Below are 27250 nucleotides of genomic sequence, written 5' to 3' on the forward strand. Positions count from 1 at the left end.
CAATGGGGTTAAGCACTACACGTCCGCCCCATACCATCCCGCCACCAATGGATTGGCTGAAAGGTTTGTCCAGACCTTCAAGAAGGCCATAAAGGCCATGGGTAATGAAGACATAAAACTTCAGCACAAGGTGGATAACTTCTTATTCGCATACAGGAATGCAACACATATGGTTACCAACCAAACTCCCGCCGTGATGTTCTTCAATAGAAACCTAAGATGCCGGCTGGATTTGGTCAAGCCCAACATCAGAAGGGACGTGGAGAACCGGCAGTTTCAAGGCATGAATGAAAGGCCAACTAGAACCTTCCAGATAGTTCAACAAGTTTTGGCCCGGGACTACCGTACCGAGAAATGGCAGCCTGGAACTATCTGCACACGACTAGGACCACTGATGTATACCGTGGACATCGGAGAAAGCATAATAAGGCGCCATGCTGACCAAATCATAAAGTCATCCGAAAAGGGACAACCTACACCACAACTCTATACGTCTAACGATGAAGTAGAGATACCCATATCTACCTCCGATCCGGTGATACTGGAACCCGATGAACCCGACACTGGCATTCAAGCCGAATCAGCCTTGCCAAAAGAACCTACTACACCACCAGAAACTACTACACTCCCGAGGCGTTATCCGGACCGAGTCAGGAAGCCTCCTGAGAGGCTGACTTATAATTAATTAACTACAGCAATGTGTATATTATTTTTCTTATAACATGTAATTAATAATTACTTAAAATATGATGTACTGGTTAGCTAAAAGGGGAGGAATTGTAGTGTATGTGCCTTTAAGAGCCCCAGGTGTGCTGTAATGCCGGTAATTGCCACTCGGGCTATATAAGCCTGTATATTGTGTATATACGTTAGAACCCCCCCCCCCCCCCCCCCAGACTTTGCTTAGTAAACACCTATGAACCAACTCCTGTCTTCAGTGTCTTTATCAACACACGGACACTACACCATTCAGTGCGAAACTTTGAAGATCTTCTCTATCACCAAATTTTTTAATTCTAGCATGAATTTACCAGACACAACATATCTTGGTGCAGTTTCTAGGTTTTTATCCATCAGTTGCAAGCGATATTTTGAATTTCAGAGTGGTTGGCAAGAATGTTGACTTTCACAACAAGGCACTCTGGACCCGCCCCTGCTCTTCACCCAGAATGTGGTTGGCTGCTGCTTGCCCTTTGTCATGATATGCCCTGTTGAAGCTGCTCACTATTGGTTGGGCTTAAGTTCCTCTGCTGGTCTGGAGTGGTTATTCCGATTGGTCAAGTTGACCACGATGATAGCTCCCCTTTCCATAAAATGCTGCTTGAGCTTCCATGGTGCTGAAGTCGGGCGTTCTTATCCGTGTTGCGCACCACTTTAGCAGATAACCAATAAGCAGTAACTAAGGAAGTCAAGTACACAACGGTCAAAAAACAATTGCATGCTCTAATTTTTGTCTTGCCATTTTACCAACAAATGCACAAAAAGGTTAAAGTACACATGCATATGCTGTGCGAATGTATTGAGATCACATGCTCAACGACAGTGTCTATTACTCAATTTTATAAACTAATCAAAATGCAATTGGACACACCTGGATTCATAATGAACCACATGTGGCTAGTGGCTTCCATTTTGGACAACACTGATCTACACAGCAATTGCAGCCTGATCTACAATGAAGGCTGATATCAAGTTTATCAGTTTACAACTACTGATTCCTGTAATTGAATGTGGATACAATAAGCCAGGAGAAGGAATGAGCTGCTCCAGCACTCTTAAGTTCTTTCCTACAGAATTCTCTTTCAGCAACTTCTATCTGTTGTGTAATACATCATGCACCATGAATGGCAACCACTAGTTCTCTACAGCTACCACAGCTTGAGAGCTCCACAGGGGCAAGGACTGCTTCACAAAATATTGCTAAGTATTACCTCGACCAGATCACTCGGACTTTTGCTGTACAGCCCCTTCCTCACCAGTATTTTGCTTGTGCATTAAAAATAAAAGAAGAATTTAAGTACACAATTAAATTATTCAATACATTTTGCTGAACAGTAAAACAAAATGTGTTGAATAATTCCATTATTTGGATACTTAAGTTCTGGTCTCCATATTATAAAAAGGACATAGAGGCCCTGGAGAAGGTGCAAAAAAAAGTGATTCAGTAAACAAATGCTTAACAAACGCATTATACAGTAATAAACGCAGGTTTTTTATATATATATATATAGATATAATATTGCAGTTTAAGTACCCAAAAATTTTGGAAAAAAACATAATTGGCTATTTTAAAAATAAGCAGTAAACCATAATAGTGCAGAACTGTTTTTGTTTAACTTTGTCAAATTAGCCAATTTCCATTATATTATGGAAACCTAATTTTTGTTTATCTTTACACTTTACAGTTTCTTTTTACTTTGACACTCTAGATTTTCATTTATAAACGTAATGATGATAGAAACCCCTAGCAGTAGAGATGGTAATGATTTTTAACTGATTAATTTTGTTTGTTAAACTAACTTTTCATCCACATGAATTTCCAAAATCATAATTTTTGCCAGTCTCGAGACTTCAACTTTGAGGAGCTGGCTTTTGCTGGTAAATTCAGCAGTCCTGCGGTGGTGGGGGGGGGGAGCTTTGCTCGATGGGGGCCCAGGTTGGAGCTAGAACTACAAAGGTGCAGTGCTGATTCTTTGCCCTGCTGCCTCATCGCAAGGCTATATAATGGGAGTGCAGGATCGCTGAATTTGGCCTTTTGTGTGGTCTGCAACTTTTTCCAACACGCCATAAAACAAACTATTTGAGTAGCCCAAATGAAAAAATCAAGCCAAAAAAAGTATTTATAAAAAATGTATAACCTGTGAAAGAGATTGTAAGTATGCAAATGCTGTTGCTGTGTTTTTTGCAACATTACATGTTTACCCAATATGTCGCCCAGAAAAGCTGAGATGAAATGCGGAGGTAACAATTTGGATGAGCGAGCCTGTTGTTTCACAGACCACTTTGTACTCGTTATTTTCATGATTATCACCTGGATTCAACCGTCTAAAGTAACCAAAAAACTCTGAAGTTGAAAACCCGAAATTGGCTGTTTCCTGTGTGTGTGTGTAAAATAATTGCTGTGTGTTTCTGTCACTGGGTAATTGCCATGTGTCTGTGTGCACATCTATTAGAGGGTTATTGTTGCCTGTGTCTGTCTATTCCAGAGTAATATATGTATATACAGTATCTGTTTATGATGTTTACACTGAAAGTATTCGCTATTTACGAGACATGTATGTTGTATTTATGTTGCATGTATTTGGGGTATTTGATACTTACACTGGGTATTGACTGGCATTTGCAATGTATGTATTTGCACTTTGGCTACTTGTGGGTGCTTACATTGTGAGTGTGCAGATATAACAGTAAGGATATTTAATATATTACTGTATTAAGTATTTGTGGGTGTTGGCGGTGTTTTTGTTGGCTTGATGGTGGGGGATGTTGGGAGTAATGACATAACCGGTTCTAAGATTTACAGTTCTGTTGAGAAGTATAAAAATGCTTGTAAGTGTTTATATTTTGTGAGGTTGCTGACTGATCACAGATTTGAATCTTTTATCCAACTTGTAACAGGTTGACTCCAATGTACTTGTATCCTCAAACCTAAAATGCTGAAACTTTCACCAACAGGGCAATTTGTTTTAATATGATTTGGTTTTCTGTGAAATTGTTTACAGAATATATTTATAATAGTTTGCCCACTCATTACATAAAACTCAGTCTTCTATCATCAATGTATGGTGCATTCATATAAATTGGATGAAAGTATTTCCATCCCCTATGGCTAGGTTTAAGGCTTTGTGTAAAATGAGCCTTAGCAAACAGTTAAGAGAGACTGATGGATAGGGCTGAGAGATGGTGTGAAATATCCAAATCATTACTGAAAGGCAAGTCATCAAAGCAGCAGTGTCTTTGAAGATGACATTGTACAGATTCTTTGAGGGTGCTGTGTAATGCTGATGATTTTATGTGAGGTTTGCATATCTAGATGAGATCATGGAGGAATGCTGGTAGCTGAACAGACTGCTTTGTAATGTGATTTTCAGACATTTCAGTTATTACTGAGTCTCTGCTTCTGACTCACAATGGACCACCTTCATAAGAATGTAATGTTTCCCTTACTGAAACCAAGTGGACTTGCTTCTTATTGACCTTTCCCAGAGCTGAGAATGCCAAAGTACAGACACTGTCTATTATGACATTGGTGACTGTAACAGCCAAGAATGCTGACTTTACACCACAGAAGTAGAGATTTCTATTTACTGTTTTAGAACCCTGAACTGGTTCCTGTCGTGGCCTAAATAAATGGTCTATTTTTGCTCCGCATTCTAGCATCTGTTAAGTGTATGTTCAGTTAAGTGTATAGCATGTTGCCGATCAACAGCTGGCCATTACACACTTAGCACCTCTTGGCAAATTGCTATGCCAGTTAGATTCCTGCTGTCCATCGAACTATATGCACACCTAACTTTTCACTCTTAATTAATAAAAAATTATGTTGTCAAATGCCATTCTTGCAATTGACTGTGCTTGAGCAAGAGACACCTGTGATCAGAAGTGTGCTAGCCTTCATGTACTTAAAGTAAAGCTTTGTGCTGATAACTTAAGTACTGAGCTAAGCGACTACATTGTAGAATTTTTCAACAGTTTGTACTTGGTTAACGTGACGTTAAATGTCAGTTTAACAGTTGAAGTGCACAAATCTGCTGAAGCATTTTCAGGTGAAGAGCTTAAAATGCAAATTCAGAGCCTTCTGTCATTAAATGTTTTCACTGGTACAAAAGTTGTATTCCTTCTGGTGAAGCAAATACTGTAGTAGTTTTCGATCTGTGCTGACCCTGGATTAGCAGGAGCTGGCATTCGATGTGTACCAGCATTGGTGTTACAGTGAGGGTTGTGGTGATACTTATAGTAGGTAAATTTGCATTTCTGCTTTTCTCTATGCATTGTAGCAAATTATCTTGGTTTGTGTTTGAAGTAGAACTAGTTTTATAGTGAAGAAATTCCAGTGTTTAAATTATTATGCATCATATTGTACCTGAATGGGATAATAGCGCTATACTTTCTCAGTGTTGCACAGATCTTTCATAGGATGCCTACTGCAAGCAAAACAGTCGAGTGTGAGTTAAAGCACTTCAGTCCTTACTGGTGCTAAATATAATGAACTGAATACAGTTTCACTGTGGCTGTTGACAACAATGCAGCGCAGCTTTGCGCATGCTCGCTACTGGTAGCAAATTACACCTCAAACTAAGTGCTATCATTGTTTCTGTCCAAAACACCCATAAACAATCTCACTAACAACGGAATGCAATGAGACAAAAAATATTCTTGGGATTTTGACCCATCATTTGCTAAACAGTAACCGAAGAAATACTCTGCATTTGCCATTTGTGTACATGTAAGAACTATGGTAAGCAGAATTTTGCATCAGATTTGTTCCAATCAAATAATGTTTACTTTGCTGAGTATTAAGGGATTGTGCTGGGACCAGACAATTCAATTGTTCAGCATTGGATCAGAGAACATCCCCTAAGAAAGAAACGAGGAGTTTGGACACGAGAACTTTTGCTATAATTGGGAAAGAGCAGAATAGGAATTAACAATTCCAATATTATACTAATTTACCATTAATATTTTTACGTGGAAATACTGAGCCTTTGAACAGCAGTGACGTGGAAGCCTTTACAAGGAATATAAATGCATTCAGATGGTGAGTGAAAATATTGGCATATGGTCTGACTGTTTCTCCACATGGTGTCAGCAAGAAAGGTGAGTCTGGCCCAAACATGCCTCATTTTCAATAGTTATGCATTCTTTCCATCTGGTTTTGCACATCCCAAGCTCAAAATAGTGCTTAGTTTTCCTGGTAGCCCAGTTTACAAAAATTAACAGTTGCTCATCTGGGCACAGTTCAATTCAGGTCTGCATTATACACCCTTGCACCGCAACAATTCTCTGACCTGAAAGTCCTAGTCAGTGATGGTATAGCAGTGCAAGATCCTAAATTAATTTGATCTCTGCCGAGACATGATGCATTAAGCAATGCTAATAGGCACTAGGCGACATTAGCCATGCAGAAAACTTTCTGTACAGATTTCATGGTGTGCTTCCAGAATCCTGTGTATCAGAGGTAGAGTGAATTTATTTTGGTTTATATTATGTTTGCAAGCAACATCAGGCATTTTGAAAGCTTTCTGGAGCTTTTGCTGAAGATGTCTTATGGTTCCTCTGGTCTTAATCTCAAGGCTGAGGGTGTGTACAATAATAAGGCATCCCCTGATTCTGTTTGCTGGCATATATACAGCCAGCATATTCATGATGCATGGCTCTTGCCATGTTTTATTGCTGACGTGATAAATTGGAACAGAGATAGTACTTGGGGATAGAGCAACTTTAGAGAATATTTTAGATATTGGGAATCCAGTGACGCTGTCTTTTTCAAAGCAAAGAAGATTCTAGTTAGTATCATAGAATTACATAGAAATTACAACATGGAAACAGGCTATTCGGCCCAACCATTCCACACTGGTGTAATTTATCCACACGAGCTACAGTCCTTATCCCATGTGCCGATGCTGTTACCATATCCCATTATTTCCCTTTCCTGCAATCACCTATGTCTTGTGAACCTGAACGCTTAAATCTCTCTGCTCTGCCATGTCACCCAGCCTTCCGTCATTCAAATTATAGTTATTACTTTTTTTTAAACCAAACTGTTTAACCTTGCATTGACGCACTGTCAGACTTGGCTCAGCAGTAGCACTCTCACTTCAGTCCGAAGGTTGTGGCTTCAAGTCCCACTCCAGAAACTTGAACACATAATGTAGGCTGACACACCAGTGCAGTACTGAGGGAGTGCTGCACTCTTGGAAGTACTGTCTTTCAGATGAGATATTAAACCGTCTGTCCCCTCGGGTGGCTGTAAGAAGATCCCATGGCACTATTTCGAAGAAGAATTCTTCATGGTGTCCTGGCTAATAAGTATCCCTCAAGCCACATCACTGAAACAGATAATCTGGTCATTATCGAATTGCTGTTTGTGGGACCTTGCTGTACCAGGTTTCCTACATTACAACAGTGACTGAACTTCAAAACTGATTAATTGGCTGTAAAGCGTATGGGGATGTCCTGCAATCATGAAAGGCACTATATAAATGCAAGTTATTTTTTCTTTTGCTAACATTGAATTCCATCTGCTACTTTTGTACCCATTCCACCATCTTATCAACATCTCCTTGCTGCTTTGGTCCTCAATTATTTACTATGCCTCCTGTAGTGTATGTGCTTTAAGTCAGAACTACTTTTTACAGCTCCTGTATACTGTAGTACCAGCAGTGACCACACCGGTATATAAGCTGTGCGCATGCCTCTGTACCCCAGTCTAGAGATTACCCTCCTCCAGTAAAGACCTGTTATTTGTTTATGTACAGCATCCGTGTAATTATTTATCCACTGAACCACGGATCTAACAGTGGCGACGAGTGTTGATGCGAATCTACCTGCAACATAAAAAAAATTTTTTTTAAATAGTCGAGTCCAGGAACACGGGCGTCGACCGCGAGCAACCGCCCAGCAGTCAGGCAGAGATCCAACTTCGCTGGGGAGGCTGTGGAGAGCCGGGCTTGGTTCCCCAGCCACAACGAGCAGTAAGAGACCGACGACAGGTCCAGAGCAGACCCTTCCCGAGCAGCGGCGGCTGGAGCCGACCGACGGCAGAGAGAGAGAGCCGGGCAGCGTCAACGGGGTAAGAAAGAGGGTGAAGAGAGCAGGGCGCAGCCGGGGGTTGATCACCGAGCGGCGTCGAGGAAAAATACTGCAAACCGGAGAGAGAGAGGGTAAGAAACAGCCGGGTTCTAGACTGAGCGGCGTTGACAAATATCAAGAGAACGCGCAGAGCACAGCCAGGGATCACGGGCTGATCAGGGTCCGCGGGGCGAAGCAAGGGGAGACGCCATTGAGCCGCGGAGAAGCAGGGCGAGCGCGGGAGGCGCCATTGAGCCGCGGAGAAGAAGGAAGAGTGCAGGAGACGCCATTTTGCGAAGCCGCAGCGGAGAAGACGGGCGATAGCGGGAAGGAAGGAAAGCGCGGGAGACGCCATTTTGTGCCAGCGGAGAAGAAGGGGAAGCGCGGGAGGCGCCATTGGTGATAGTTAACGCACAACCAAGGATGCCGAAGAGTGCAGTATCTCTACGTTCGACAATGAAGTCGAAGATTGGGCGACATATGTGGAACATATTGAGGTGTACAGCAGGGCGAATGAAGTGCCAGATGCTAATAAAGCACTGGTTCTGTTAAATTCCATGGGTGCAAAAACTTATGGGTTACTGCGAAATCTAATAACCCCAGAGAAGCCGGTAAACAAGAATTTTGAAAGCATAGTAGAAATCCTACAGGACCACTTAAACTATAGCAGAACGATTTAAGTTCCATAAAAGGAACCAACACAAAGACGAAAGCAATGCTGAGTACCTAACGGAACTGCGCAAGCTATCGAAATACTGCCAGTTTGGAGCGGGACTAGCAGACACGTTAAGGGACAAGTTTGTGTGTGGGCTACAAAGTGAAGGAACCCAGAAACGGCTTCTATCAGAAAAGGACCTTACGCTGGACAAAGCTTTCAGTATGGCAGTATCACACGAAGCAGCCGCAAGGGGCGCTGCAGAGATACAACGGAGACCGCAAGAATATGGCACCAACGAAATGACCTATGGAACAGGGAAGTGCTATCGCTGCGGCAGAACAACACATGACCAGAAAGATTGTTGGTTCAAGGACCGAGTGTGCAGACAGTGTGGGAAAGCAGGACACATAGCAAGAGTCTGCAGGTCTGGGAAGAAAACCAACAGTAAGAAATCTCCACAGGAGAAGTACAAAAAGGTACACCAGGTGATGGACAGTGGTTCAGACGAACAGAAAAGTGACACAGACTCCGGAAGCAAGGAGCTGGGTTGTCTGAAACTGCATAATGTAACCGAAATGGAGGATCACCAGACTATCTGGGTTACATTCAAGATAGACGGAGTCCAAGTGGAAATGGAATTGGACACAGGGTCAGCTCTAACAGTCATAAATCAAAGAGACTACAAGCGGCTATTTTCACACATACCCTTGAAAGCTACAGAGATTGTCTTGAAGACGTATACGGGGCAAAAAGTCTACCCCAAAGGAAAAATAAGGGTGAAAGTGACATATAAAGGCCAGGAAATACCTAAAATTGATATATATGTATTGCCAAATGGAGGACCACCACTGCTAGGACGTGAATGGATCCGGAAGATACATTTAGATTGGCATTCCATACAGGCACTGAAGGTGGAGGCCAAAAAGGATGACGACGTCACACCTGGACGACTGTCAAAAATGCTAACTGACGCAAAAGAAGTGTTCCAGGAGGGACTAGGAACACTAAAAGGCATAACAGCAACAATTAAAATAGAGGATAATGCAAGCCCAAAGTTTCTGAAGGCCAGACCAGTGCCTTATGCGATCAGACCAGCGGTTGAAGCAGAGCTGGAAGGGTTGGAACGTTCAGGAGTACTGCCCAAAGTGGACTGGAGCGAGTGGGCTACACCCATCGTTCCTGTAATGAAGAGGTCGTTGAGTAATACGCCTGGGGAACCAAAGAAGGTCCGCATCTGTGGGGATTTTAAGGTGACAGTGAACCCAGTCCTTCACACGGTGCAATATCCGCTTCCACGAATTGAGGATATTTTCGCCTCGCTATCTGGTGGTAAACGCTTCACCAAAATTGATCTAGCCCAGGGCGTACTTGCAAATGGAGGTAGAAGAAGCTTCGAAACATTACCTTATGATCAACACCCATAAAGGTCTCTATCAATACAACCGGCTGGTGTTTGGAGTAGCCTCGGCTCCGGCTATCTGGCAAAGGGCGATGGATCAGGTCCTGCAAGGGATTCCAGGGACCCAGTGTTATTTGGACGACATCTTGGTCACGGGCAAAAATGACGGTGATCACCTCGCTAACTTGGAGAAGGTGCTTGCCAGATTAAAGGAATATGGGCTACGAGCTAATCGCCAGAAGTGCGAGTTTTTCCAGAAACAGATCTCGTATTGCGGCCACATCATCGATGAAGAGGGGTTACATAAGTCCCCTGACAAGATAGAGGCAGTAATCAAGGCTCCAGCACCGGAAAATGTGTCACAACTGAGGTCGTTCCTCGGGCTGGTAAACTATTACCACAAGTTCTTACCAAATTTGTCTACGGTATTACACCCGCTGAACACCCTACTGCAAACGGGTACCATGGAAGTGGGATGACGAACGTAGATGAGCTTTCCAGAAGTGTAAAGAATTGATCACATCAAAAGAGGTGTTGGCCCATTTCAACCCAGCACTACCAATTCGTTTGGCATGTGATGCATCACCCTACGGCATTGGAGCGGTGCTGTCGCACAAATTCCCAGACGGGTTGGAGAGGCCAGTAGCCTTTGCGTCTCGGTCACTAACCTCAGCCGAGCGCAACCGCCCAGATTGACAGGGAGACCCTAAGCCTAGTATGGGGAGTAAAAAAATTCAACCACTATCTGCATGAACAGAAGTTCACCTTGCTGACTGACCACCAACCACTTGTCTCCATCTTTAATCCTAAGAAGGGTGTGCCAGTAATGACTGCACAGCGGTTACAAAGATGGTCCCTGTTTCTAGGGGCGAATCAATATGAAATAGAATATAAAGGCACGAGACAGCATGGGAACGCTGATGGGCTATCGCGCCTGCCACTGCCTACTGTGGAGGAAGCACCAGCAGTGGACCCTATCGAGATATTTTATTCGTCGATAATTGAACCATTGCCAGTAACAAACGCGGATATAGATAAGGAGACCCGCAATGATCCAACGCTGTCACGGGTATATGAATTGACGGTGAGGGGATGGCCAACACATGGCGACTCACTGTTGCCAGCATTCTCATCCAGAAGAGAACAGCTGTCAGTATGCCAGGGGACAGTGATGTGTGGATCCAGAGTGGTGATTCCACCCAAGTTAAGGGAGAGAGTGCTAAATGAGCTACATGAAGGTCATCTGGGGGGAGTGAAAATGAAAAGCTTAGCTAGGGCTTATGTGTGGTGGCCTTGAATCGATCAACAAATCGAAGACCTAACTAAGAGCTGCTTAGGATGCCAGAAGGTCCAAAATGCACCACCACATGCCCCTCTACACCCATGGGAGTGGCCCTCCTCTCCATGGCAATGGGTGCACATTGATTTCGCTGGTCCATTCATGGACTCAATGTTCTTAATAGCAGTGGATGCTCATTCAAAGTGGCCTGAGGTGATAAAGATGTCTTCAACCACTACAGAGAAAACGATTGCAGTCCTACGGACCATATTTCCAGAAACGGTTTGCCAGAGCAGATCTGCTCTGATAATGGACCACAGTTTATGCCCGACGAGTTCCAAAAATTCATGAAAAGGAATGGGGTAAGGCATTACACATCCACCCCGTATCATCCAGCCACCAATGGATTGGCTGAGAGGTTCGTACAAACCTTTAAGAAGGCGATAAAGGCCATGTGTGACGAGGAAATTCCACTACAGCATAAGATGGACAATTTCTTATTAGCCTACCGAAATGCGACACATGCAGTTACCAACCAGACCCCGGCCATGATGTTCTTTAACCGAAGGTTGAGATCTCGTCTGGACTTGCTCAGACCAAATGTGCGAAGAAATGTTGAGGACAAACAATTCCAGCACATCAACGAGAAGCCGACAAGGAGCTTCAATGTAGGGCAACCAGTCTTGGCCCGGGACTATCGAACAGAGAAGTGGCAACCCGGAACGATATGTACAAGGCAGGGGCCATTAATGTACACAGTGGATGTCGGGGAGAACATTGTGAGACGCCACGTCGATCAGATCTTAGCATCACAGGAATGCGTCAACCCCATGTCTCGAGTACCTGGGGATGAACCCGACATACCGGTAGTATCTACTTCAGACCCAGTAGCAGTGGAACCCGATGAACTACCCGATGAAAGGGGATCAGAATTGCCTCTGCACCAAGAACAAGACCCTCCGGAAAGGCGCTATCCCGAAAGGGTCAGGAAGCCGCCCCAAAGACTGAATCTATAAATGGACTTTTGTTATTGAATGTACATGTAAAAATGTAATTGTTATTTGAATATTAAGGGTATTATTAATCTAAAAAGGGAGGAATTGTAGTGTATGTGCTTTAAGTCAGAACTACTTTTTACAGCTCCTGTATACTGTAGTACCGGCAGTGACCACACCGGTATATAAGCTGTGCGCATGCCTCTGTACCCCAATCTAGAGATTACCCTCCTCCAGTAAAGACCTGTTATTTGTTTATGTACAGCATCCGTGTAATTATTTATCCACTGAACCACGGATCTAACACCACCTATTATAGTACCTGCAAATTTGGACACCACTCCTTCCAGCTCTATATCCAAATCATTGATATAGCCAGTGAGGAGAAGCAGTTTGAGCAGAATCCTGATGCCCACTATCTGCCCCTCCCTTCTAACCAGTTTTTAATTGAATTTGCTACCCTTCTCCTAATTGCATAATCGTTAATCTTAAATAGTCTCCTTTTGGGGTAACATGTCAGAGTTTCCAGAAGTCCATGTACACTGCATCCACTTTATTTTGCTCATCCATCATATCTGTCACCTCCTCAAAGGATGATTGATACCAAATTCAGTTTTTGACTTGTACACATGTTTCAATGATGTAGGTCTAAAATTTAAAAATAGCAGCAGAAGGATATAGCCTATACTTGGTTAGGCTAGCCCTCATTTTGACCAGCTGATAATATACAACTTCTCTACTTGATGCAAGTAGAAGTGATGGTGACTGATTTATGACCATAAGTTCTTGATCATTTGTATATTACACAATGCTACTATAAATTGTTAATTAACCTTTGAGCATAACGTGAGCCCTTGTTGGTGAGTTGCATTTCTGCAATGAGACACTTCAAATTGCTGATGATGTTGCATTGATTCTTTTAACCAGAGTGCATGTTACAGCTGGAAAGGAACTATTTTATTGGGATCAGCACACTTTGTGCTGTTGCTGCAGAGAAGAAGCCCTGGGCAAAACTCCAGGGATGTTGATGACATTCAGCAACTGAGATTAAGTGCTTAAATTTGGCAACTATACTGGCAGGGTTGCAGTTTTATTTGAACAGCAACTGGTGACAGTCAATGATATCATTAATACAGAGATGCACTGATTGAACAGTTTGTTGGCCAGCATGGAGTTTTATTATTGATTTATAGAATTTGGAAAATACGAGGTTGAAACATAACACTAGTAATGCCAAGAATAGTGTGTTTATTGTTGCCTCTTTACTTCAGTAAAAGGCAGAGTAGCATGCTGGACAGTTAGATGGATTGTAGTCATGTTGAGGCTTTGGTGCTGCATTGAGGTAGTCCGTACCTTTCATATCCAGAATCTGGGTTTGAACTAGCCCCTAATTACATTGTGGTCACTTAACCAGATGTTTATCCTGCTGTTAGACCACCTACTTGCTTTTCTTCATTACTCAGAATCAGGTCAAGTATTGCCCCCTTATTGTTGGATTAAAGGAAGAAATGACAGAGCACCTCATCAGGTCTTCAAAGCACCCCAAAGTCCTTCATACCCATAGAATTACTTTTGAAGTGCAATAATTGCTTATATGTGGCACACACTAACGTTGCACAAACAGTAAATGTGTTTTTGGTAGTGTTCGAGAAACAAATAATGGTGAAGATATCGGCATAGCTCACTTCTCCTCTTCGAATAGTGCTATGGTAACTCAGACAGATTGAGCTTTAAGTTAAATTCTCACCTGATAAACTGCATCTCTGATAATGCAGCACACCCTTAGTACAGCACTGAAGTGTCAGCCTAGATTATGTGCTCAAGTCCTAGAGTGGGACTTGAAGCTACAACCTTCTGAATCGTAGACAAGAGTGCTACCAAATAAACCAAGCCTGGCACTTGAAGCAACATATTGACTTATAATATCCTGCAAAGTAACTTCCCCCTTTCTCACCGCAAACATTTCCTTATCCCAGTCTATCTTTGGATAGCTAAAATCTCCTACAATTATAATAATTATTAATAAATTCCTCTTTATTATCTGAAAATGTCATCCTCTATTTCCTTTCCACTGTTTAGTCTATAACATATTCCCAGTAATGTGCCCAATCCCTTCAGCTGAATCCAAAGGGATTCCATTATAAGCATTTCTCTATTGAACTCCTGACATTCTAGTCCTATGATATTGTCTCTAATATCACTACCCCTGCTCTTTCATCCCTATATTTCCTGAAAGTTTTATACCTAGTACATTTAACTCTCAATCCTGACCCAGCTGCAACCATATTTGTTTTTGGTATTTTAGTCAACTTCTCCGGTTTTCCAGTTTTGTTTCTTGTACTCTGTACATTAATTTACGTACATTTTTACTTTGAATTTCCTTGGTTTGAAAGTTTCCCTTTTTTTGCACCTCCTCCACATCCTGGATTCTTCTTCTGTACTATCCTGTTAGGTTTAACGTCTTTCTAACTTCCTACCTCCTTAATAGCTATGTACCAAAATCTTTCTTGCCCTTCCAAATTGCTACTCTATTCTCTTTCTCCCTCCCCCCACTCCACGCCGTCATTGTAGTTTTAAATCTTTCGCACAGCTTTAGTTAACCTACCTCCAAGAATATTGCTCCTATCTCTAAGTGTAGATTGTCCCATCACTTTAGTTCATGCCTGCCCTCGAACTGATCGCTGTGCCCCTCCACCTTGCATTTACCTCCTGAATCTGGCTGGTCTGTACTGGCTAGCGCATGGCTCTGCTAGTAATCCTGAAATTGCTACCTTTTTGAGGTCCTGCATAACTCATGCAGGACATGAATCCAATTCTTTTCTATGTTATTGCTTCTGTCTAAAGCCACGACTTTTGACTAATTTCTCCCCCTTGCCAGAAGCTTCTGCGCTCACTCCATTATGTTCCTTACTCTGGCTCCATTCAGGACTTGTATTCACTGTTACAGAATTAATTCAAGTCATCATCCAGGGAGCAAGGGGGGCGGGGAGGATCTTTTTTGAGAATCTTGCTTCCTGTAACTTATTGTGAATAACGTGACCTGCCTGCTCTTGGACCCTCACCTGCAATGTCTCCTGAGTTCTGTTTTGCGATTTACAACAGTATCTCATTGTTGCTCTCCACTGATTAAAAACTTATGCAGTCTTTCTATTCGGGAATCAACTTTTCATTTGGTTCATAGCCATGGCATAGTTGCTTTCTAATGTCATTTCCTCAAGAAATTAAATCAGTTTGGCCTCTATTTCTCTAATTTGTCAATTTTACCAACTTTGTTATCTTGCAGCAAGATGTGAGTTTGAAGCCTGTTGATAAATCCCAAGAAGTGATGGAAAGTGATCCTCAAGCAAAAGATCGCTTCCTTCACACCCTACTTCATACCACAAGTGAGAATTCTAAATTGGCCTGTAGTCTAGAACTAAGGATCATTCGCACTTCAGATCATGGCGATTCCTTTGTTGTCCTGCTTTGATTTTCAAAGTTCCCTGGATTTTCTCGATATTGCTATTTTGCGTTTCTTGCCATCCCAAATTAATTAACAAAACATGTTTTTTAATATTCTGAACCATGTAGTTGGTAGTGGAATAGCTATTGCTGATCATGTAATTAATTCTAAATATTTAACCTCGCCCAATATTGCACACCTTGCTAGAGCACCAGATAGTTCACCGGATAGCATCCCTGGACGGGTACTCAAGGAATGTGCTGATCAGCTGGCTGATGTCTTCACCGCCATCTTCAATCTGTCATTGGCCCAGGCAGTAGTCCCTACATGCTTCAAGACCGCTACCATTATTCCTGTGCCAAAGCAAACGGCTGTGACGTGCCTGAACGACTATCGACCTGTCGCACTCACACCCATCATAATGAAGTGTTTCGAGAGACTGGTCCTGGCTCACATCAAAGCCAGTGTTCCCGCCTCTCTTGACCAACACCAGTTTGCCTATCGTGCAAACAGATCAACGGAGGATGCAATCACAACTGCTCTACACTCTGCACTGAATCACTTAGATGGTAAAGAGACCTACATCAGAATGCTGTTCATAGACTACAGCTCAGCATTCAACACTCTCGTCCCCAACAAGCTGGCCACCAAACTCCAAACTCTTGGCCTGAACACTTCCCTCTGCAACTGGACCCTGGACTTCCTAACAAACAGACCCCAGTCTGTCAAATTAGGTAACCACACCTCCCCCCCCCCCCCCCCCCCCGACCCTGAACATGGGGGCCCCACAAGGATGTGTGCTGAGCCCCCTCCTCTACTCCCTCTTCACCCACGACTGTGTGGCTGTTCATGGTTCCAACACCATCATCAAGTTTGTGGATGATACCACGGTAGTAGGCCAGATCACCAACAACGATGAGTCAGCCTACAGGGAGGAGGTCCAGCATCTCGTGAAGTGGTGCGCCGATAACAACCTGGCCCTTAACATCAAGAAAACCAAAGAAATCATTGTGGACTTCAGGAAGTCTAAAGGCGGAAGTCACACCCCCATCCACATCAGTGGGGCTGTGGTGGAAAGGGTGGACAGCTTTAAGCTCCTCGGAGTCCACATCACGGAAGACCTCTCCTGGTCCCTCAACACCACCTCTCTGGTGAAGAAGGCCCAGCAGCGCCTATATTTCCTAAGGAGGCTGAAGGGATGTAACCTGTCACCCCTGATCCTCTCTAACTTCTACCGCTGCACAATAGAGAGCATCCTGACGAACTGTATCACAGTATGGTATGGCAGCTGTAGCTACTATGACCGGAAAGCCCTGCAGCGGGTAGTCAAAACTGCCCAACGCATTACCGGCACCCGGCTACCGACCATAGAGCACATATACCAGAAACGCTGTCTACGGAGGTCACGGACCATCATCAAAGACCCTACCCACCCCAGCCACAGTCTGTTCGCCCTCCTGCCATCTGGGAGACGCTACAGATGCATTCGCACCCGAACGACCAGATTTAGGAACAGCTTCTTTCCCAGGGCTGTCATCCTACTGAACTCCACAAATAAACTCTAAAGCCTGCACATCTGCCAATGCACTTTATTATGGTTATGTTTATGTTAATGTATTACAAGACAAATGAATGTTGAATGTTTAAATGTCTTAATCTAAATGTACACTCTCGGGAGCCGCAAGCCTACATTTCGTTGTACTGCACTTGTGCACTAACAATGACAATAAAGTTGATTATTATTATTATTATTATTAATAAGGAAGGCCAGTCAAACTATCTTCGCTCATTCACCCTCAAAGATCCTGAATTCACCCCAGTTCAAAATCTAATTGCTTCTTAAAAGATACCAGGATTTTTGCTTCTACTACTCTTTCTGAAGGCCTATTCCATACTTGGATCACTTTGTGAAAAAAAATTCCTGACCTCACTCCTAGCCTTTTACTAGTTTGAAGCCTGTCCCTTTCTCCTCCTCTCACTACTTAACATAAAATAATGTTCCATATTTACCTTTTTTATTCCCTTAACTGTCATAATCCCTCTAAAAGATCATCTCTCGGATGCCTCCTTTCCAGGGCACAAGTCCAGGTTTCTCCAATCATTCCTAATAACTCTGACCTTAGACACTAGGGATCAGTCTTGTGGCTCTTTTGTGCATTGCCTACAGTGCCTTAACATATCCCTTGTGTCTTGATGGCCAGAACTGGACACCGTACACAAGCTGTGGTATGACCAGAGCACTATACCGTATGGTCACGACATCCTCTGAATCGTTTTTTGCTACTTTGGCTATGTTCAATTGGCCTTCTGGATTGCTACTCCACATTGGTTTTTTCTTTTCTTTTTTTCTTTCTGTCTCTCTCTTTCTTTCTCTCTCTCTGTGTTTCAACACAATTCATGAAGTACATGTCATTTTTTTCTTCCTCTATGTAGTTTACATTTATTCGTATTAAATTTCATCATTATTAAATATTTTATCCAATTCATTCTGGAACTTCAGAGCTACCTACTTCAATTTCACTGCTCCTCCTAGTTTGGCATCATCTGGAAATTTGACTATTTTGCATTGAGGCTTTGAATCTAGGTCATTTATATAAATTAAAAACAGTAGTGGTTTGAATACTGAGCCCTGGATAACCCACTCAGTACCCCCGCCACCCCCAATAGATGCATGATTCAAGAAGTCATTGCATTTTGGGATAGTGGAAAGAATTTTTGAGACTATTGGACAAGATTACTTGAGAGTCAAAAGTTGCTCTTTGGTGGTCTTGAAGTGATGATTCTACTTGGGTCTTTACATATCCAGTGCTGATGATGGATGACTCCTTCACAGGTTGTTGTGCCATCTTTGGGGAACCTGAACACAATTTACTTGGAACACAGTTACAGGTCAATTGAATCATGAATGGGCTTGAACTTGGGGCAGCACGACTGGTGCTTTTGCTTTTCCAGATTAAATATATGGACAAGCATTGGGTCGTTGGGTGGGCAGTATATCCGTTGTATAATACTAAATAAACAGGAAGAACTAATTCCTGTTCTGTTTTCAGAGATGCGCTTCAGGTAAATCAATGATGCTTGCCAGAATTGAATCATTACTTCTATACAGTATTTTGCAAGCATACAGAATGTAGTGATGAATTTGCTGAACAAGGACACCTCCATGAATGGACCCTTGAGTACCAATGCTATGATCTTTGATAGATAAGTTTTCTAGACATGGATCTGATGGTCACTCTTGGAAAAATAAAAGGCTAGTAAAGGTTTAACATGATACAGGGTAGTTCCCAGAGGACACAAACCTTGAGCTGTGATAAATGGACGCTTGTCCTTGTAACATTTATGCAGGACTGCCTCAGGGAAGTGTGCTTGGGAAACTCTGTTTCTCATGGTTGATGTGTTGCAAAGTGATATTCTCTTTTTCTGCTTAGGTATTGCAGACGGTTTGAAAGAAGTGCATGTGAACAACTCTAACAAAACTTTTTCCAGAGGGCTGAGACTCCGTGACTGGAGAGAACGCAAATGTGATTTTTGGGAGTGAAGCATGTGATGGATTTGAGCAAGAGCAGCTACAGATTAAAGGCAGAAGACATGTGTAACTGGAGAGAAAGAAAGAGGGGATAGAGGGCAGTGCATTCGGAAAGTATGCAAGTAAAAGAAAGTGTTTGTAACTGCAGAGAAAAAGGGAGAGGAGACACCGTTAGAGAGTGTAAATCTGTCTGGAACAAGAGGGAAGAGAAGGAGAAAGCATGACCTGGGTGAGGTATGACTCAATGAAGAGCAAGGCAAAATGTGCATCACTGGGGGGGGGGGGTGGGGGGGTGAAGGAAAGGGGTATGAAGGATAATATGTATTATTGGAGAGCATGAGCATGATAGAGAATGTTGTGATAGATAAGAAATTGCAGAAAAATACTAAGGTTTGGGGTGAGCTGGTGCTCTATGTCTGAGACCCTTTTAGTTAAATTGCAGCATCCCAAGAACGTAACTCTATAGCTCCCCATATTATACTTTTCTACTTGCAGCTCTGCATTTACTTTTTATGTACAATATATAGAAATGATTTAATTAATTTGTGGTGGAAGTAACATTCTTTGCATCACAAATCATCCCCTAGTTTTCAGTTGAATTCTGCCATTTTAGCTGAAGACAGTGCATCCAGTATGAGTTGTAATTTATACACTTCCACAATTACCATTTGTGCTTACCACTCTCTTGCTGTATACAGTCTAATTTTATAATAAACAAATTAAAATCTTCTGATGTAAAACCACAGCAATACATCTTACTTAGCATTTCCTATTATATTTTAGAGTTCCTGGCCCTGTTTATATTTACCCAGTGAAAGGACATTTTGATTTTATTTGGGTGTACACAATTGTATTCTGTCTTCCCAATAACTACAAGCAAAATAAGCTCTGATTAAATTGGCACCGTCAACTAGATGAGTGACATATAAACATGACCTCAATCAGGGCAGAGTGACCTTTTATTCTGCATTTACAAACTGTCAGCTCAGCTTGGTATGTAACTCAGTCAAGAGGTTGTGGGTTTGAGATCCCAATGAGGATTTGAGCTTCTAATTTAAGATGGCACTCCAGTTCAGTACTGAGGGAAGATTGTCTTTCTCCCTCAACCAATATCATCATAACAATGAACTGATCATTCATCTCGTTGCTGGTTGTGGGATGTTGCTGATGCAGAATGGCTGTCATGTTAGCTTACACAATAACAGTCCCTACCTTCCAGAAAGCAGTGTGTGTGAAGCATTTGAGATGTTTCAATTACATAAAGCACTATATAAATGCAAGTGTTTTCTTGCTGTTGGTCAACATTTTTAAATAATGCATATGATTCTTGAATAAATTGTCAGTATATCAAAAATCAAGTTTTGTGTATATTGGCATTTAGTATACACCTGGTTAAACTGGTATAAACCTGGAATATGTTAGGAATGAAATTCTTAGGGTAAACCTTCCCATCAATGGGGTTCCAGTGTAAAACTGGAATTGTTGCTCCTCTGGAGCAGGGTGTGCAGTACTGGTTTTGACTCGAATATTTTGACTTGAATATTCTACTGTTCCTTGATATTGCCTGGAAGTACATATTTGTCTGACACATTCTGGAAATGCTCTGTAATATTAGTGGTTGGATTGAAAAATAGCTAGATACTTGCTTGAGAAGTAGGTTAACATTCAAAGTTACTGATTAATCTGTAGCCTATTCCTCTCTTCTATCAGCAAAGGGATATGAGATTAATTTTAATTTTCTGAAGTTGGACCATATTTAATGCCATGTCACTATTTCAAGTGTTCTGTCTGACTGGGCTGTTTTTCCAAATTCAACTACCAAATCTAATGCTAGCCCAAAATTTCACACTTAACATCAGAAGTGTAGCTAGAACCAGTTATAGAGGAGTTTAATTAATGATATCAATCTTCGTGCTCCAGTGGGAGCAGTTGTTAAACACCAATCAATTGTCAATGCGTTTTCAGCAGATAGAAATGTATAACCTAGGGTACTCATTTAAAGAAACTACAGCTTGCATAACTCTAGAGAGACAATTGCGCAGTTTATGATTCTCCATCATGTGTACTTATTTGGAGAGGGGGAATTTGTCTAATTACTGATGGTGATCATTGTGATGTTTTAGCTGTAGATATTTGAGTCTGAATAGTGTGCTTGCATTAGAGGAAGTTTTTTAAGCTCCAGCTGTTTGATTCATTTGCTCTAATTTACCTGCCCCTGCCTACCACCACTGCAGCCAAACAAAATCTGGTATTAATAATCTGAAGTGCAGCTATTAGAGTGAAAATAGCATAATTTCTTGAAGAATTTGAGGGGAAAGAAAGAAGAATGGTCATGAGTATAAATATTTTAGGGTACTGCAGAATTCATAATTTTAGCCCATACCTGCTGAATAAACTGATGTCCAGTTTAGCTGCATGGTAAGTATCCTTCAGCACGCTGAATAAACTGGAATTACATATAGAGAGCATGTAGAGAGAGACGTCTTAAAGATTAAACCTCTTTTCTTTTTGCAGGTGTAGATCCTTCTTTTCACATTGAGTCCAGGCTCCCAGGTCCTCTCCAGCCATCACCTTTTGCCTCCTCTGTCGCTTTTGTGGCTGCATCCAGACAGCCCAAATCCCGAGCCTCCAATTCCAGGGATGAACGCTATCGATCGGGTAAGTCATACTTCTGCTTGGCGGACGTGAGGAAAGATTGTCAATGAAATAGAAATGGGTCTTTTACCATCAAAAACTGTGTTTTCTTAAAGGGGTTTTATTTGATCCAGGAATTGCTTGCATTGAAGAAAAAATCTTCCATTCTCAATCCTGCAGCATGTCCATTAAGCTCCAGTTAGAAGTTGTCACTTCCTACAACACTCTCTCCTTGGGCCATATACACGGGATAGTCTGATGCGTTCAGTTCTGCATTAACCAACTAGGTGGATCTTGCCCATTACATGCTACACATTCACTTGCACTGGAATTGAAAAGATGGTCTTCAGTACTCCCCATTGCATTTCCGTCTCCACCCATAAAAGGGAAAAATAGTCCACTAAACTTTCTGCTATCCATCTTCCTCTGTAGGGAAAAAAGATAATCTGAATACGTCCCTTCTATATAGAGGGTTGACCATGTACCTTTTTCATCTTCTGCCCACAATAGTAAAAGGACAGAAAGAACTTGAATTTATATAGCACCTTTCACAACCATAGGATGTCCCAAAGCGCTTCACAGCCTATGAAGTACTTTTGAAGTGTAGTCACTATTGTAATGTAGGAAATGTGGGTGCCAACTTAGGCAAAGCAAAGTAATCAAACCATAGCATCCACCTGATTTGCGTATTTTGTTTGGTTCTGTTGGGCCTACAGTCTATGCCTAGAGACCATGCTCCACGAATATTTGTGCCACAACTGTAGGCCAGTTTAGTCTGGCACCCCTGCACTGGCTGCCTTGACCCCCTTCACAACCAGTACTTCTGAAGTACTGATTCAGAGTCGACTTTGTCAGTTCCTGCAAACAAGTCTGAGATAAATTGACACTATCTAGTACTTTTCGGCAGGTTAGTATGGCATTCTTCAGGCTGCTTGTATGTGGCCCATCGTCAGTTCCTCCCTCCCCCCTCGCCCCCCGTCTCCCCTCCTGAGCCATTGACTTGACTAGTCAACAACAACAACTTGCAATAATCTAGCGCCTTTAACAGTAAAACATCCCAAGGCGATTCACAGGAGCGTTATCAGTCAAAATTTGACACCGATCCACATAAGGAGGTATTCGGACAGCTGAACAAAAGCTTGGTCAAAGAGGTAGGTTTTAAGGAGCGTCTTAAAGGAGGAGAGAAAGGTGGAGAGGCGGAGTGGATTTGTTAGTGTCAGCCATGGATCAGTTGGTAGCACTCGCATCTGAGTCAGAAGGTTGTCGGTTCAAGTCTCACTCCAGAAACTTGAGCATAAAAATCTAAGCTGATACTCCAGTATTGAGGGGGTGCCGCACTGTCAGAGGTGCCGTCTTTCGGATGAGACATTAAACCGAGGCCCCATCTGCTCTCTCAGATGGAGATCCCCTGGCATTAATTTGAAGAAGAGCAGGGGCGATATGTCCTAGCCAATATTTATTCCTCAACCAACATCACTAAAAGATTATCTAGTCATTATTCCATTGCTGTTTGTGGGAGCTGCTGTGCGCAAATTGGCTGCCATGTTTCCTACATTACAACGGTGACTACACTTGGGGGGAAAAAAGTACTTCATTGGCTGCAAAGCGCTTTGGGACGCCCTGAGGTCGTGAAAGGCGATATCGAAATGCAAGTCTGTTTGTCTTTCTTTGATTTATCTTTTATTCTCTCCCTCTTCCACGGTTTTTATCTTCAGCGTACCTTCTAGGTGGGTAGGCTGCAAACAAGGCTCAAGCCGGATCTACCCTTTACGGTGGTGGGGGGTACCTGCACTCATCATAGGCAAGTTCCATCGCTGGACGTGAACCCAGTATTTAGACCAGGTGTTCCGGTTGCCAGAGCTATTTGGAGTAGAGCCGTAACCCAGCCCTTTTGCTTCAGAGGCGGGAATATTACCACTGAGCCAGTGGTCACTCCGTCTGGATGTGAGTACACCGCTGGATGTCAACCCCATATTTAGAGACTATATTCTAGTCTCCACTCGCTGGGCTACCTGGAGGGGGGCTCAACTCTACCTTCTGACTCAGAGGTGGGAATGCTACAACTAAGCCAAAGGCTCACTCCCCACCAGATAGTAGCAGGGGTTTATCGAAGAGATTGACTTGGAGGAAGAGAAGTTGACTCCATTCTGTTTTCTTCCTTCGTGGGGCCTACCACTTTCAATTTAGCTCAGACCTTAGCATGCCTGTCCTGGGTACCTCTTCCCCAGTGGAGTCATTGTATGATCTTTGAGGTCATAAAATGTTGAACAAGTGTGATATTGGGATATTGTTGGGGTTGATGCTCATGCAGGTTAGCTGCCCTTACATCTACTGGACTTGACCTATTTTTCACACAAGTGGACTGCTCAGTTTTTGTCTGAAGTTAGGACAACTTGTGGTTTTGTCAGGGAAACTTTCTTAGCATTGCTGGAGGACTCCTGCTACACCAGTAGTAAATGCATTCTATGTAGGAGTCCATTCTGTTACCAGTATATATTGCTCCGCTGAAATGCTTTGCCACCAGCAGAGCTCTGGATTATCCCAGGTAACAGCCTTAAAAGCACCTCAAATCCCCTTGTGTCCAGCAATCCCATCTGAAGGTTTAAGTAGAGTCAGCTGCCCTTTCATAGCTCTTATTGGGGTCTTGCGGCTTAATTCAGGATGCAGGACATCCTAGCCTTCCATTCCAATGTAGCTGCCCAGCAGTTACTTTTCATTTTCACATCGTTATTCAGCCATATTGCAGAAAGTTCCTGAGGTTCAATTTCCATGGGAAAAGTTACCCATACAGGGAGTTCCTCTTCGCCTTTCCTCAGCCTCCAAAGTGTTCTTTAAATGGCTTACTGCAATTGTAGCCCATCTTTAGCATTGACACTTCTGTATCTTATTTGTATTTAGCTTACTAGTTTATCAGAGTTCCTCAAGGGAGTACTTGGGCATCAATTCAGCAAGTTCCATCTACTTTCCAAGTTCTTGGGTTTCTCATCAATTACAAAAATTGTCAGTGGGATCTAGCACAGCAGTCTTCGTACCATAAGACCGTCTTATTCTCCTGCAAGGAAGGTACCAGCTTTAAAGGAAGGAAACCTGATACCGGTAAAACATACATTTTGTGTCCTTGTTCTGTAACCACTTTCATGGCCACTTATATGAGAATTACCTGAAAATTAGAGCTCGGCTGTTCAGGGGTGATGTCAGGAAGCATCTTCTCAAAAACAGCAGTGGAAATCTGGAACTCTCTCCCCCAAAAAGCTGTTACGGGTAGGTCAATTGAAAATTTCAAATCTGAGATTGATAGATTTTTGTTAGGCGAGGATATTAAGGCTTATGGAACCAAGGCGGGTAGATGGAGTTGAGATACAGATCAGCCACGATCTAAATGAATGGTGGCACAGGCTCAAGGGGTTGAATGTCCTACTCCTGTTCCTATGAATGTTCATAACTCCATTCAGTGGTTCTGCAACAGGCCTCCATTGTTCCAGCTAGTGGAGATGAGTGGTCATCGCACAGAATCTGAAGTGATGGTCCCAAGATCAGAACAATCTTTGCCACCTCTTCCCTTGCTACAGACTAAGTTGTATTGAGGGATTCAGACAGAGGGCCAACGACAAATAGGTGGTACATAAACAGACATGAATGAACATTATGGTTAGACTTGGGCTCTCATTCATAGCTTGAGGATGGGCTATCAGTACTAATGTGGATTCCAAGCGCTTGTATATCTCCTTCAGAAGATTAAATAAATCTAAGCGCCTGTGGCAGTGAGGAAGTTGACTCCATTGAAATTGTTTTGTATTCTTGACAGGGACCCCTAACTAATGTTACGGTTTATATTCAATAATGGCAGGTTATATTCCATCAATGACATTCCATTGTCATAATTCTGGAAACATCACATTCCATTGAGCATTTTATTACCTCTGCTAATATTATGACATGCTCATAAATTTTACAATAACTGTGTAAAGGTGCCCCAGTTCATTTATATGCTTAAATTGGCACTACAATTGCATTCGGGAGAAAGGGGGCATTTTACATTAGATTTTACCATTTTAGTTGTCACCTGGAATAGGCAGGTACTGCCATTGATGAGGGAGGGTAGCTTTTTGTATTGCTTGTGATTTACAGCTCTCTGTACAAAGAAAACTAGTCATTAAATAAATGAGAGAGTAGTTAAAGCTCCCATTGCTTTTAGTAAAAATGAGGTAGGCCTTTAGGCCTTCAACCCTTCACTGCGACCTATAAAAACCTTTGGCTCTTATTTCTGTCATTTTTCTTTGCTTTGAAGGGTTTGACAATGGTGAATGAAGAAATACTTGTATTACTCACCAAGCTTTCTCATGTTCTAATTAACCCGGAGAGTGGGGTTAGGTTTCTCAACTTTAGGTTTGCTTTTCAGAGAGGAAGTTGTTGCCATCAAGATCCTATTTTTTTCTTCCCCCTCTCCCGGCAACCCACTTCATTTCTTTTATCCCTCCTCTTGAAAGTGATGCTAAGCTATTGTTCGTGTCTGAGTTTCAGTAGTCACTTTGGCTGGTATTTATCTTGGGAAGGGGGAGAAATCGCAGCTAAAAAGTATCCTGTCCCTCATGACTCCTTACTTTTCACCTTCCAGCAGTCATCATTGGATAACGGGCCAGAATTTGCTGGAAGAATAATGGAGACTTTAATGGCGCTCGCCATTATTAATGTGTAAATAGTCCAGCACTTTATGGTGAGGAAGAGTTACCCCATGAATTGTGAATCGCACAAATTGCTAGACAATTTGCGCTGCTCTGCCGTTGGCCTCGCAAAAACAGCAGTTCACCGTTAACCTCCCCCTGAGTTTCAAGAAATTGCTGCATTTGGGTGCATTAAATATCAATTAAACTCGCTGCTGAAAGCTAGGGCTTGTACTTAACAGCGTAAGTACCTTTTTAGTGACTAGATTTATGTTCCTGCAATGCCACTCAACCTTTCTGGCCCAGAAAGGGAACAATTAATTGAAGTCTCATTCCTACAGGTAGTAAATTGTTAGAGATTTTTAAAACATTTAAATTTAAATTCATTCTTTTTTTCATTCTGTTTCTTTTTTCTCTCTCAATCCGGTCTTTCTTTGCCTCTTTATTTCTCTTTCTGTACCTGATTTGGCTCTAATTCATCCTATTTCCTTCTCCGTCGTTCCTCTGTTTCTTTCTCAATCCTTAAATCTCAATGATTAAGAAGATAGACCATTGTTCACCAAGGTCCCAGATGCCCTGTTGCCCTCGCTGCGCCTTTATCAGCTCGCTCTTCCAGCAATTTGCTAATAAAACTTTTTTCGAGCTGAAGGGTGGGGGAAAAAGTCTAACTAACTGGGCACATGGCAAGATGCACCACTCCAGCAAATTCTGGGCTATTTATTCAGGAATCAATCCTTAGTCTTAGTCTTACTCTTTGTTGCTCCTCCCTATCCTGGGGACACTAGGGCTAATCATTATTGTGCTCCTACTGCTGTCTCAGCTGAGGTCAGCTAGTTCAGTACAAACCAGGTATAGAATTTGA

At 42.4% G+C, this 27250-nt stretch overlaps 1 protein-coding gene across 1 annotated transcript in view; it reads left to right on the top strand.

Moving 5' to 3' along the window:
- The window catches only part of LOC147120037 (disco-interacting protein 2 homolog A-like), a 216775-nt gene that overhangs the window by 109596 nt on the left and 79929 nt on the right, over positions 1 to 27250 (top strand). Inside the window, exon 5 of the mRNA XM_085984194.1 lies at positions 21608 to 21751. Within this exon, the coding sequence (XP_085840320.1) occupies positions 21608 to 21751 (144 nt within the window). The remainder of the gene's footprint in view (positions 1 to 21607; positions 21752 to 27250) is intronic.

Source organism: Somniosus microcephalus, chromosome 4, assembly GCF_052327205.1.
Source record: "Somniosus microcephalus isolate GS21.2 chromosome 4, FLI_Smic_1.0, whole genome shotgun sequence".
Lineage (NCBI taxonomy): Eukaryota > Metazoa > Chordata > Chondrichthyes > Squaliformes > Somniosidae > Somniosus > Somniosus microcephalus.